Source organism: Sorex araneus, chromosome 3 (genome assembly GCF_027595985.1).
Source record: "Sorex araneus isolate mSorAra2 chromosome 3, mSorAra2.pri, whole genome shotgun sequence".
Taxonomy (NCBI): domain Eukaryota; kingdom Metazoa; phylum Chordata; class Mammalia; order Eulipotyphla; family Soricidae; genus Sorex; species Sorex araneus.
Genome location: NC_073304.1, coordinates 117,863,005 through 117,877,357, shown reverse-complemented (window position 1 = coordinate 117,877,357; position 14,353 = coordinate 117,863,005). Strand labels below are relative to the sequence as shown.

The following is a 14,353-nucleotide window of genomic DNA, read 5'->3' as shown; positions in this document are numbered from 1 at the left end:
TAACTACAAAATACTTGACTTCCTTTTTTCTAACAGCTGCATAGTATTCCATTGTATAGATGTACCAAAGTTTCCTCAACCAGTCATCCGTTTTGGGGCATTCGGGTTTTTTCCAGATTCTGGCTATTGTAAACAGTGCTGCGATGAACATACATGTGCAGATGTTGTTTCGATTGTACTTTTTTGCCTCTCTGGGATATATTCCCAGCAGTGGTATTGCTGGGTCAAATGGGAGCTCAACCTCTAGTTTTCTGAGAATCATCCATACTGTTTTCCAAAAGGGCTGAACTAGCCGGCATTCCCACCAGCAGTGTAGAAGGGTCCCTTTCTCCCCACATCCTCTCCAACAGCGGTTGCTTTTGTTCTTTTGGATGTGTGCCAGTCTCTGTGGAGTGAGGTGGTGATGATTAGTGATGCAGAGCACTTTTTCATGTGCCTTTTGGCCATTCGTATTTCTTCCTTGGTAAAGTTTCTGTTCAGTTCTTCGCCCCATTTTTTGATGGGGTTGGATGTTTTCTTTTTGTAGAGTTCAACCAGTGCTTTATATACCATTGATATCAACCCCTTATCTGATGGGTATTGTGTAAATATCCTTTCCCATTCTGTGGATAGTCTTTGTATTCTGGTCACTGTATATCTTGCGGTGCAGAAGCTTTTTAGTTTAATGTAGTCCCATTTGTTGATCTCTGTTTTTACTAGATTGCTTAGTTCCGTGTCACGTTTGAAGATACCTTTATCTTCAATATCGTGGAGGGTTTTGCCGACCTTGTCTTCAATGTACCTTATGGTTTGTGGTCTAATGTTGAGGTCTTTAATCCATTTTGATCTGACTTTTGTGCATGGTGTCAGGTCAAGGTCTAAACCCATTTTTTTGCATGTGGTTGTCCAGTTGTGCCAGCACCATTTGTTAAAGAGGCTTTCCTTGCTCCACTTCACATCTCTTGCTCCCTTATCAAAGATTAGATGATCATACGTTTGGGGTTGTGTGTAGGGATATTCCACCCTGTTCCATTGGTCTACGGCTCTGCCTTTGTTCCAGTACCATGCTGTTTTAATTGTTACTGCTTTGTAGTAAAGATTGAGGTTGGGGAGGGTGATGCCTCCCATCATCTTTTTCCCAAGAATTGTTTTAGCTATCCTTGGACGTTTGTTATTCCATATGAATTTTAGGATTGCTTGATCCATTTCTTTGAAGAATGTCATGTGTATACTTACAGGGATCGCATTGAATCTGTATAATGCTTTAGGGAGTATTGCCATTTTGACAACATTGATTCTCCCTATCCACGAGCAGGGTATATGTTTCCATTTCCTCATGTCCTCTTTGATTTCATGGAGTAGCGTTTTGTAGTTTTCTTTGTAAAGGTCTTTTACTTCCTTGGTTAAGCTGATTCTGAGGTACTTGATTTTCTGGGGCACGATTGTGAATGGGATTGCTTTTTTCATGTCCCTTTCCTCTGCCTCATTGTTTGCATATATGAAGACCATGGATTTTTGGGTATTGATTTTGTAGCCTGCAACTTTACTGTATAAGTCTATTGTTTCTAAGAGTTTCTTAGTAGAGGTTTTAGGCTTCTCTAGATATAGTATCATGTTGTCTGCAAATAGTGAGAGTTTGATTTCTTCCTTTCCTATCTGGATGCCCTTAATCTCTTTTTCTTGTCTAATAGCTATCCCAAGTACTTCCAGTACTATATTGAAGAGGAGTGGTGAGAGTGGGCATCCTTGTCTTGTGCCCGATCTCAGAGGAAAGGCCCTTAGTTTTTCCCCGTTGAGGATAATGCTTGCCGTAGGCTTGTGATAGATGGCTTCGACTATCTTGAGGAAAGTTCCTCCAAACCCCATTTTGGCGAGGGTTTTCATCATGAAAGGATGTTGGATCTTGTCAAATGCTTTCTCTGCATCTATTGATATGATCATATGGTTTTTGTCTTTACTTTTGTTGATATGCTGGATTATGTTGATTGATTTCCGAATGTTAAACCATCCTTGCATCCCTGGGATGAATCCCACTTGGTCGTGATGTATGATCTTTTTGATGAGTTGTTGGATCCTATTTGCTAGTATTTTGTTGAGGATCTTCGCATCGGTGTTCATCAGGGAAATTGGTCTGTAATTTTCTTTCTTAGTGGTGTCTTTGTTTGCTTTTGGTATTAGGGAGATATGTGCTTCATAGAAACTGTTTGGGAGAGTTCCTGTTTTTTCAATTTCCTGGAAAAGTTTGAGGAAAACAGGCAATAGGTCTTCTTTAAATGTTTGGAAGAATTCGCCAGTGAAACCATCTGGGCCTGGGCTTTTGTTTTTGGGGAGGTTTTTGATTACAGTTTCAATTTCCTTAACATTGATGGGTCTATTCAGGTATTCCAGGTCTTCTTTCTTCAGTGTTGGGAGATTGTAGGAATCAAGGAATCCATCCATTTCTTTTAGGTTCTCCTTTTTTGTGGCGTAAAGACCTTCAAAGTAGTCTCTAATGATCTTTTGAATCTCACTGGTTTCTGTTATGATGTCCCCCTTTTCATTTCTGATTCGATTTATTAGAGTTTTCTCTCTTTCTTTCTTTGTGAGTCTTGCTAGCGGTTTATCAATCTTATTTATTTTCTCAAAGAACCAACTCTTTGTTTCATTGATCTTTCGGATTGTTTTTTTGGTTTCGATGTCATTAATTTCTGCTCTAATTTTTATTATTTCTTTCCTTCGGTCTGGTTTGGAGTCCTTTTTCTGGTCCTTTTCTAAGGTCTTGAGTCGTGAAGTCAAGCTATCTATGTGGGTCCTTTCTTCCTTCCTGAGGAATGCTTGGAGAGCTATAAATTTTCCCCTTAACACGGCTTTAGCTGCGTCCCATAGGTTTTGGTAGCTCGTGTCTTCATTCTCATTAGTTTCTAAGTATCTTTTGATTTCTTCCTTGATTTCCTTCCTGACTGTGTTTACTTTTATGGCCACATCTTCCTGATCATCTCAAAAATCACTGTCACTGTCATCCCGTTTGGTCATCGATTTGTTCGAGCGGGCACCAGTAATGTCTCTCGTTGAGAGACTTATTGTTACTGTTTTTGGCATATCCAATATGCATGGGTGCTTGCCAGGCTCTGCCATGCGAACTCCATACTCTGAGTAGCTTGCTGGGCTCTCCGAGAGGGGCGGAGGAATCGAACTTGGGTCGGCCGCGTAAAAGGCGAACGCCCAACCGCTGTGCTATCGCTCCAGCCCATCTCAAAAATAAATAAAATTAAATAAATAAATAAATAAATAAATAAAAAGAAATCTGTCTGACAATGTCCCACTATCCAGAATATAGAAATAATTCCTGCAACTCAACTTCAACTTAAGGCAAATAAACCAATTTGAAAGTGGCAAAGTATTTTAACTATTTTCCAAATTAGTCTTCAGAGAAATACAAATTAAAACTACAGGTGCTGGGGCTAGAGAGACAGTAACGAATTAGGCGTTTGCCTTGCCCTCCGTGATCCTGGCTTGATACAGTACTGCATATGGTCGAAGTAGCCTGGGTGCTGTGCCAGGAATAACCCCTGAGCACAGACCCGAGTAAGCCACCCACCCCACCCCACACCAACCAAATAAAAAACTCCAGGAGTTGAGAAAGAAGTTGAGAGAACATGCTCAGCATGCACCCTCGTACCACAGGTCCCTGAGCATGGCCAATCCATGCCCAATGTGACCCCTGAGCAACAACGCAGCACAGCAGAGCCAGCCTGGGCATCACACCATCAGGGCCTTATTGCCAGCTGAATATTGCAGGGAGTGGCACTGGGTGCCCTGAGTTCTACTGAGGATGACCCTGAAAAAAGGGGGGGCAGGCTGGAGCGATAGCACAGTGAATAGGGCGTTCGCCTTGTACGCAGCCGGCCTGGGTTCAATTTCCAGCATCCCATATGGTCGCCCCCCCCCCAACCAGCACCGACAGGAGTAACCCCTGTGCATCGCTGGGTGTGACCCAAAAAGGAAAAAAAACATAACAACACGAACCCCACAATGACTAGAGCCTTACTTGAAAAGTATATTAACATTAATTCAAAGAGAAATATATACTCCTACGATTATTTCAGCAAATTCTCAATAGCCAAGAACTGGAAACCTAAATACCTGTCCACTGAGGAATTTATAAAGAAAACGAGACATTTTTACACAGTGAAATAGCTTTCAGCTATCTATGAAAAAAGAAAATAAAGTTCTGCCTTTTGCAGCAAGAATGGACCTAGAGGGTATTGTGCTTAGTGAAATAAGCCAGATGGAGAAAGGCAAACATTGTACTGTTTTACTCCTGTGTGTACAGAGAAAACAAGCAGATGGACTAAATGAAACAAAAAAAAATCTAAACATTTGGATCAAAGAGCAGATAGTGGTTACAGAACGGACGTGGGGCAATGTTTGGACAAAGAGAATAACCATATGAGGGATAGGACTTTCAGTGGTGAACTTAATGTAGTGTAAACACAAGTGGATCTTCAATAATACCCAAAACTTACAGTACGTTGGACTGCAATATCATTTCAATTATCACACAACAGTGAGCCACTTTATAACCACACAAGTCTACGAAACAAAAAGAAAGAAGGAAGACCGGAGAGACAGAACAGGGGTTAAAGCACTGGCCTTGCATGTGGCTGACTTCCGTTTGATCCCTGGTCCCTTGAACATCTCTAGAGGTCACTCCTGAGCACAGTCAAGAGCAGCCCCTGAGCACTGTTGTGTGTGATCCATCAAGCCCCCCACCTACAGAAAAAGAAAAAGAAACTGGGGCTAAGGAGATAGTTCATGCTTTACGTGTGGCCTGCACTGCACCACATGGTCCTGTGAGTACTGCTGGAAGCAGTTCCTGAGCACTCTGCTGAGAATAACCCTGAGCACCAATGGGTGTGACCCAAAAACCAAATAAGAAACAATGATAGTGCTGTTGAAGAGAAACTAAGTTCAATTCACTGGTATAAGAGTTATAAGATGGTGTGAGTGTTTTTTAGAAAACTATTTTGTTAGTTTGGGAGCCATACCTGGAAGTGCTCAGGGCTTACTCCTGGCTCTGGGTTCAGAGAGCACTTCTAGCAGGCTGAGGACCATATATGGTGGCAAGATCGAACCCAGATTGGCCACATGCAAGGCAAACACCCTACCCATTGTGCTCCAGCTCTGGAAAAGGATTTGATAGATTTTTTAAATATTGTTTTTTTTAAATTTATTTATTTTGGCTTTCTGGGTCACACCCAGCGATGCTCAGGGTTACTTCTGACTCAGCACTCAGGAGTTACTCCTGGAAGTGTTCGGGGAACCATATGGGATGCTGGGGATCTAACCTGAGCTGGCTGCATGCAAGTTAAACACCCTACCCGCTGTACTATCACCTTGGCCCCCCCGGATTTTGGAAGTTCTTAAGCAAAAATGTGCCTGGGCTGGGGAGATATTCAAAGGGCTACAGTACATGTTTTGCATGTGGAAGGCCTGGGCTCCATCTTCACTCCACGTGGTCTTTGGAGCACTGCTGGGAGTAGCTTTCTCCAGGACTGCCAGTGTAACCCCAAAATCAAACATACATAAAGATACTATATGATCCAGTCATTCCTCTTAGCCAAAAGAACTGAAAACATGTCTCCATAAAAAATACTAGTATACACAGTGGGTAGGGCATTTGCCTTGCACACGGCCGACCCAGGTTAAATTCCCAGCATCCCATATGGTCCCCCAGCACTGCCAGGAGTAATTCCTGAGTGCAGAGCCAGGAGTAACCCCTGTGCACTGCTGGGTGTGACTCAAAAAGAAAAAAAACTAGTATAAACTAGTATAAAAATAATCATAAAAGCATTATCTAACAAAAAAATGGAAACTACAATGCCCATTAATTGATGGACAAAATGATCTTTATGTAGTAGATGATTCAGCCAGAAAACAGAAGTATTGATTCATGTGACAACAGAGACAAACCTTAAGCAATAATACCTGGGGGTAAAGACAGTCTGAGAGGTAAAGCAATTTACCTCACACTCAGTCGACTCTTGTTCAACCCCTGATACTGCATATGGTCTCCCCCGCATCACAAGGACACAAGGACCACGCACAGCACGAGGAATAAACCCTGAGCACCACTGGGGATGGCGCAAGCATATTCATACACATAAAACATTAACAAATAATAATTGAGGGGTCTGAGAGGTAGTACAGCAGGCAGAATTCTTCCCTTGCACATGGCCAACCCAGATTCAATCTCTGGGGCCCCATATCTGTCCCCAAATCCTGCCAGGAGTGATCTTTGAATTCAGAAACAGGAGTAAGCCCTGAGCATCATAGGGTGTGTATGGCCCAAACAACTGCAGTACTGTAGCACTGTCATTCTGTTGTTTATCGATTTGCTCAAGCAGGCACCAGTAACGTCTCCATTGTGAGACTTGTTGTTACTGTTTTTTGGCATATAGAATACGCCATGTGTAGCTTGCCAGGCTCTGCTTTGCGGGCGGGATACTGTCCATAGTTTGCCAGACTCTCCAAGAGGGACGGAATAATCAAACCCAGGTCGTCCTCGTGCAAGGCCCTACCCACTGTGCTTTGGCTCCAGTCCCAAATGACAACAACAAAAATATTGAATAAACACTATGGAAGGAAGTCAGACACAAAGGTGCCGCATGTCATATGATTCCGTTTACATTGCAAAAAAGAAAGTAACTGACAGTCCCAAATGGAGGTCCTTGTGGTATTCCCACTCTTAACACTAACCTAGTTTCAACCTCCTCCAAGAATATACTCTTAGTTGGCATGAAATTTCTGGTCAGTATTAATAATATTTTCCATTCCCCAAAGGAAGATGAAATAATTTGCCATTCCTATATGTGAATTAAGCCAGCAATAACTCTCTTTACTCTTGCCATCCTTTTGACTAGAAATCTTTTTGATCTTGTGTAGATTTGGAGAACATTCATCTACTTGATAAATGCTTGACTCATGAATCATTAATAAAACCACAGGATCTTTAAAATGAACTCAGATGAATTTTTGTTACTCACCAATATGAAAAACCCGAAACAGACAAAGTCATAGAGACAAAGTAACTGCTGGACAGGATAAATGAGAAGTGCCTGCTAAGGTTTCTTTTTGTTCAATACTGGGGATAAAACATGTTTCAAAATCACCAGGAGGCTGGAGAGAGCACAGTGAGTAAGCTGCTTGCCTTGCATGTGGCTGACACAAGTTTGCTCCCCAGAACCTCATACAATCCCCAAAGCCCCATCAGGGGTGATCCCTGAACACAGAACCAGGAGTAAGTCCTGGGAACAGCTGGGTGTGGTCCATAAACAAACAAACCAACCCCAAAATGCAAAAATGAAAAAATGTCACCCTGTGTAACATTGCTCTCCTGAACTACAGTCCTCTAAATAGCTAATCTTCTGCTCTCCTGCGAGGTCATTCTAACCCCCCCATTCACACATTACGTGAGCACCTCACATGTCGAACTTGACTTTCTTAAATCATGACTAAACTGCTACAAATTTAAAAATCTTTCCTAACTATTTTTTTGAAATCAAGGACTAATCAAGATCTATGTTGCTTGTACATAGAAATATCTAAATCCCTTTTTTAACAAGTTGCTGTAGTGAATATTAAGCAATTTTCTATGTGGAAGGCTTATTGTTTGTTAATATAGAATGTTGAATTATGTAAAATAAGATGCAGATTATTCTTCTAGGTCAAAAGTTATTGGGGCTGGAGCGATAGCACAGCGGGTAGGGCTTTTGCCTTGCACTCGGCCGAACCAGATTCAATTCCCAGCATCCCATATGGTCCCCTGAGGACCGTCAGGAGTGATTCCTGAGTACAGAGCCAGGAGTACCCCTGTGCATCACCAGGTGTGACCCAAAAAGCAAAAAAAAATTAAATTAAATCAAAAGTTATTAATAGTTTTAAGTAATGCAGTTTAGACAAACAACAACCTAAGAGTTCCAAGGACTGTGCAGATGCTGGAAGACAGAATTTTAATATTAAAAAAGTCAATATTATTACACATTTAGATTGTTGTGATTTTTATTCAATTTGGTATCATGATTAGAATGAACAATGAGAATTATGCTTTACAAATATTATATTATTAGTACATTGCCGTGCTGTGACTTTCCATTGACTGTATGCAGAGAAAAAAAATAGCACTGAGATTAAGGCAGTATCCACATGTGCAAATCAAGCATGATACCCTGACAAATACCCAGTCCTTAGTCGAAACCTCTTTTGGTTAGGAGATGGCTGATATTGCTGCATGCAGATAAGTCATTGCTTGGAAAGTTAAGCACTGAATGATTTCATTCCTTTAAGAAACTCTTCCTACTGACCAACAATGGCCAGAAGCAGCTTCCGGTAATCTCCACTTGTGTCACCTGCAATCATGGTGCTGAGGGTCTTCTGATACATCTGATTGAACGCCTGCTTTATTTGCACAAGATCAATCTGCAAGAATGAGAATTTTTGATGTTAGGAAAAATCCTTCCGAAACAGAACTAGCGTCTATTAGAATTATTCTTTAACAGTGTGAAAGCATCCTAATTAGAATCAAAGTGAAAACAAAAAACAAACAAACAAAAAAAACGTGGTTAACGTTTTACAGCCAGTATTCATTCCAGCGACAATATCACCCAATAAAGGTTTGATTTAGCACTGTTGAGTAAAAGTACCGCATAGGGGTGGAAGCAGTTCCTTCTATCATTTTTTTTAAATACTCATTTAAAAATAGCAGATAAGGCACTTGTGTTGCCCACAGCTGGTTTGATCCCTGGAAACCCATATAGTCCCCTGAGCACCTACCAGGAGTAATTCCTGAGTGAAGAACCAGGAGTAACCCAGGAGCATTGGCAGGTGTGGCCCCCCTCCCAAAAAAAAAAACAGAGCCAGGGAGATAGCTCACTGGGCTGAGCACAGGCTCTGCATGCAGAAGGCCTGGGTTCAATCCTAGCACCTGTGTCCCACAGCACTGCTGGGAGCAACCTCTGAGCACAGACCCCCAAGCACCACACGGTGTTGCCCGCTTGACAGAATGGCTAGTATCAGAAACACAGAAAATAATGTATAGGCAAGGATGTAGAAAATCTGGAACCTTTATGTATTACTGGCAGGAATATAAAAATGGTGCAGCCATGTCAAAAAACAGAATATGATTGATAAAACAGCAATCCTACTTTGGCTATCGACACAAGAGTGAAAGCATGGACTCAAACAAATACATGTATGTTCACATTCACAGCAGCTTTGTTCACACTGACCAAAAGGTGGAAGAAACCTGTGTCCATTAAAAAAGGAAATTCTAACAGGCTATAATGTATGTTAAGTGAAAAGTCAGTCACTGAAGGAAAATCTGGTGTGATTTCCCCTAATATGAAGTACATAGAGCTGTCTCAGGGAAGGGATCAGAGAGTGATCCCTGAGATCAGAGCCAGCAGTAAGCCCTGGGTGCTGCCAGGTTTCCCAAAAAACAAACCAAAATAGTCCAGGGCTGGAGAAATAGTACAGAGGTTAAGGCACTTGCCTTCCATTCCATGAACCCTGGTTTACTCCTACAGCACATGATCCCTGGAGCCCCTCCCCCAGCCCCTCCCCCCAGATCTCAACAGAGCAGGAGCAAGTCCTCAGCGCCACTGGGTGTGGTCCAAACTCCCCCTAAACTAAACAAACTAAAATCAATGTTTGAAAAATAAACACAAGCTGCTGGAGTAATAGTACAGAGGGTAGGGCATTTGTCTTGCAGCAACTGACCCAGATTCAATCCCTGGCACCCCATGTGGTCCACTGAGCACAGAGCCAGGAAGGACTAAGCCCTGAGCACCACTGGATGTGGCCCCCAAATAAATAAATAAACATATACAAATCCAATAAATATACAAAGTCAAAGGAGGGAAAAAATGTAAAGCAATATTTAAGAATGTAAAGATGAAACTTTAAAAAAATAGGTATTTTATTTTTGAGGGGACCTCCAAGTGCCTGGGCCACTCTCAGTGGCAGAGTGTCTCCAGAGCCCCTGGCCATCCAGTAGGATGCACACTGTGTGGGCCCTGTAGTGCCAGGGATCACCCCGACAGTGCTTATGGGCCTCGCGAACTGCATTCAGCGGACCACATGGTGCTGAGTATCTGAGATCAGATGCATTGCCCGAACCCCTGTTCTAGCTCTCCAGCCTCTTTAAAATCATTCATTGATTAAAAAAAGGCATCCTAGATTTCAAGAGTTTTTGCATTCAAATTAAGCTGCAGAGGTCTTTCATATGGCATTTTATATAAGTAAAACGGAAACCCGGGCTGGAGCAATAGCACAGCGGGTAGTGTTTGCCCTGCACGCAGTTTACCCGGGTCCAATTCCCAGCATCCCATATGGTCCTCCAAGCACCACCAGGAGTAATTCCTGAGTGCAGAGCCAGGAGTCAGCCCTGTGCATCTCCAGGTGTGACTCAAAGAACAAAGAAAAAGAAAAAAGAAAAAAGAACCCAAAGATCTTCTAAACTGTCCTAAGCCGGTATTCCCCATAGATCTCCTCAAGGAGGAAACTCTCGGCACTGGCTTCATCAAGGCCACTGCGCTGTTGGACTAACACAAGATTCTCTCACTTGATAGGAAAAGAAAATCGAACATAAGCGCCGCCCCAGAGAAGAGTGGCTCACGGTGATTCTGCAGGAACAGCAGCTGCGGGACACGCAGAGCCCACACTGGGCCTGGGTGCGACCCTGGTGCAGTCCTGGACACAAGCACAGCCCCTGCGGAGCACCTAAACCAGGCAGTGGCTCAGCGTCCCCCACCCCCAAACACTGTTGGGAATAGCTGGAAAACAGCAAGCAGTGGATTTGTTTCAATTTTTTAAAAACATTCCAAACTTTATATAAGTAACTATAGAGACACAGATTTTTTTGTTTTCATTTTTGTTTTATAAGTGGAGAAACAGCATAATCTGGTACTTAGGTGCTGAAGAAACAGTAATGATAAAAAAATAACACGTTAAGATTTGTTCAACTTCCCTGGTAACATTTGAAACTCAGCACTGGGGCGAGGGCTTTTGCTCAAGAGCAACGTTTAATACCCAACAAGACGGCCCGGCCCATGGGGAAGGTCTCACCTCGCTCCGCGTGACCACAATCCTGACCAGGGTGGAGTCGTCGGTGCCAGCGCCTTTCATGGAGCAGTAGAGGCGCTCAGCAAAGAAGGCCGAGCGGTTGAGGGCGCACTGCACTGCAAGCAGAGGGAGGGAGAGTGAGTAAGTGAGTGAGTGAGTGAGTGTGTGTGTGTGTGTGTGTGTGTGTGTGTGTGTGTGCAAGCAGAGGGAGGGAGAGTGAATGAGCGAGTGTGTTTGTGTGTGTATAAATACTCATGTATTTCTGCTCATGTATGTATACTCACATACACACATATTTATCTTTAATAAGCTTAAAACTATTTAAAGTTTTTTTTTATTTGGACCATATTTAGCAATGCTCAGGGCTTACTCCTGGCACTACACTCAGGAATCACTCCTGGGGACCATATGGGATGCTGAGGATCATTTTAAGTATATTTTAAGATCATTTTAATATACAATCCCAAGTCTGATTGTATATTCTCGAGGTTTTTATATCCTCAAGAAGGGCATATAGAATAGAGACCAAATAACTCTGAAACAACCCTACTTCGTTCATAGCACCAAGCATTTATAGAGAGATACATATAAAAATATAAGATTAGCTCAGTCTCTGCCTCAGCACATTTGAGGGGGCTATCTTGTTATATATAATATATACAATGGAAACAACACTTGAAAACCTCAATCAGTTACAAATAAAACAAAGCAAAACACAAAAATATCTTACAGATGGCTTTCAAACCATTTTCCACATTTCCGGAAAACTCACGACCAATACTGCTTAATAAATCTCGATTAGCCATCTGCAAACAAGAAGAAGAGGGGTCATATCAGATTTTACATTTCTAAAATGTAAAAGAAGTCAAATCTTCAAAAGAAAAACTCATACCCTATGATAAGCCTCCATAGTCGCTTTCAGTTGAGGGAAGCTTCTTGTGGCAAGAACCATGTTAAAGCAAGATTCATCAGTCCCGAGTTTCCCCTCCCCGGCTTGATATAGACGCTGAGCATCCTCTTGAGCCAACTGATGGTTCACAGTCTGGTTCTCATCGCGATTTCCCTGAAAAAGTAGAAGGTAGGCATTGTACAGGAGTGCTACCAGCTCCATTAAGACATGTTTTCCCAGGCCAGTGTGATAGTAGAGTGGATAGGTGTCTTGCCTTGCATATGGATGACCAGCATTTAATTCTCCAGCATCCCATTTGGTCCCCAGAGCAGAGCCAGGAAGAATCCCTGAGCACTGCCAGGTGTGGCCCAAAAACAAAACTCAGCTAAAAAAATAGACACATTTACCCTATTTGGTCTCTCTTGGATTTAATGAAGGATGCAGGCAAATGCTTGGATTTAATAGGACAATTTATTGAATATATAATTTTTCATGCAGGCCTTTCATTTTCAAAGAAGCTGGACTAGTGCAACTTATAATTTATTACACTATTTACTTGATATTTTATTATATATTTTAATGTATAAATATATAATTATACTATAAATATATATTTGTATCATAAATATATAATGCATAAATGATAATACAAATATAAACAAATAATATATTACTATATACTGTATCATATTATTTTTATTATAATATATAATGTATTATAAACATATTATTGTATGTTTTATATATATTTAATGAGGCTACAATAAAATAAGAAGTTTCCAGGGGCCGGAGCGATAGCACAGCGGGTAGGGCATTTGCCTTGCATGCGACCGACCCGGGTTCAGTCCCCGGCATCCCATATGGTCCCCCAAGCACTGCCAGGAGTAATTCCTGAGTGCAGAGCCAGGAGTAACCCCTGAGCATCGCTGGGTGTGACCCAAAAAGCAAAAAAAAAAAAAAAAGAAGTTTCCAGCCTTTTAAAATTAAACCAGAAAAAGGCTAAAAATACATATAAAGATATTTTATATGTATTTACATTATATATCAGTATTAATATTTATTAATGCCTATAACAAAAATATTTCTACTAGGAAATTTCTACTGGAAAAATCAAATGAAGAGATTATAATTCTTCTTAGCTGGGATTTAAAATCGATATGCCTTACACTGTTTATTTGTTTTGGGGGCCACACCTGGCTGTGCTCAGGGCTTTCTCTTGGCTCTGTACTCAGGGATCACTTCTGGCAGGGCCTGGGGGATCACTGGGGGTGCTGGGGACTGACGCTAGGTCAGCCACGCACATGGTAAGAGCTCTACCCACTCTATCATCCTAACACCCTGAATTACATTTCAGTCATTCATGTACTCGGTAAAAAGCTCTTGCTTTGTGCCAGACTGGATTAGTCAGAATTTAATAAAGAACAGAAGCAAGTGCCAGGGGGAGCGACATAAGACAAGACCCTGCATTCAGGGGACCTAAGTACAGGGAGACAGTTTAGTGAACTGCCCTTCACCCAAATGCCATTTTAATAATTTTGTTGAGTTCATGCATGAAGATGGTGCATGCAGAAACTATAAGTAACGCAGCTCTGTGAGATGGGCGCTTTCTGTGCTTCCCTGGCCACGCAGAGGAAAGCGGGACGAAGGCCAGGCGCTGGGACTCTGGGTGAAGCGTCACCAGGCAGCTGGTTTCTCTCAGAACTAGAAACTCAAAATCAAAGAAAGGAAGAGTTTTTAACCTCTAGCTAGTGTCTGTCGAAGAACAGGATGGAAAGGCATTTCTTGAAGGTGAGACACTGTCTTCTGATGAGGGCTGGGTGCGGGGGGCTGGGGTGGGTATGGCAAAGCACACTGTAAATCACAGCATGGGAAAAGGTGCTCAGGGGAAGCTCCCAGACCACTCAGTGTGGACTCCAGTGAAAGGTACAGTCACATTTCCCTAGGGAGCCACTTCTCCGCTCATGGATTCACTTCCTATTTACTTCCTAAACAGGAAGGTTCTGAACTATGCATGGAGATACTAAGCATCTCATACAATCTTTTCCCCCTTCTTCCCTGTTGCTGCTATTATTGCTTTTGTTTTTGTTTGGTTTGGGGTTTGGGGCCCCATCCGACAGTGTTCAGAGGTTACTCCTGGCTCTGCACTCAGAAATCACTCCCGAAGTGCTTGCCCGGGATTGTGCTGGGTGGGTAACGTATAAGGCAAGCTCCCTATCCGCTGTACGATCGCTCCGGTCCCTATTGCTTTCATTGTTGCGGATTCCAGTGCTCACACGTGGTTGTGGTGGTTGTGGGGGCTGCACATTTGTTTGCTTGATCACACTTGGCTGCGTGTGTCAGAGATCACACACACTTGCCCTAACACAGGAGATTCCAATGTTGGGG

The 14,353-nt window shown here is 42.4% G+C and overlaps 1 protein-coding gene across 2 annotated transcripts in view; it reads right to left on the bottom strand.

Annotated features, from left to right (window-relative positions):
• Window positions 1-7,947: 7,947 nt before the first annotated feature.
• The window catches only part of ANXA7 (annexin A7), a 32,533-nt gene continuing 26,127 nt past the window's right edge, over window positions 7,948-14,353 (bottom strand). For both annotated transcript variants that reach the window (XM_055131455.1, XM_055131454.1), the window contains 4 exons: window positions 11,972-12,142; window positions 11,810-11,885; window positions 11,083-11,195; window positions 7,948-8,436 (listed from right to left, as the gene is read on the bottom strand). In XM_055131455.1, coding sequence (XP_054987430.1) covers window positions 8,314-8,436; window positions 11,083-11,195; window positions 11,810-11,885; window positions 11,972-12,142 — 483 coding nt within the window. In that variant the 3' untranslated portion in view covers window positions 7,948-8,313. The remainder of the gene's footprint in view (window positions 8,437-11,082; window positions 11,196-11,809; window positions 11,886-11,971; window positions 12,143-14,353) is intronic.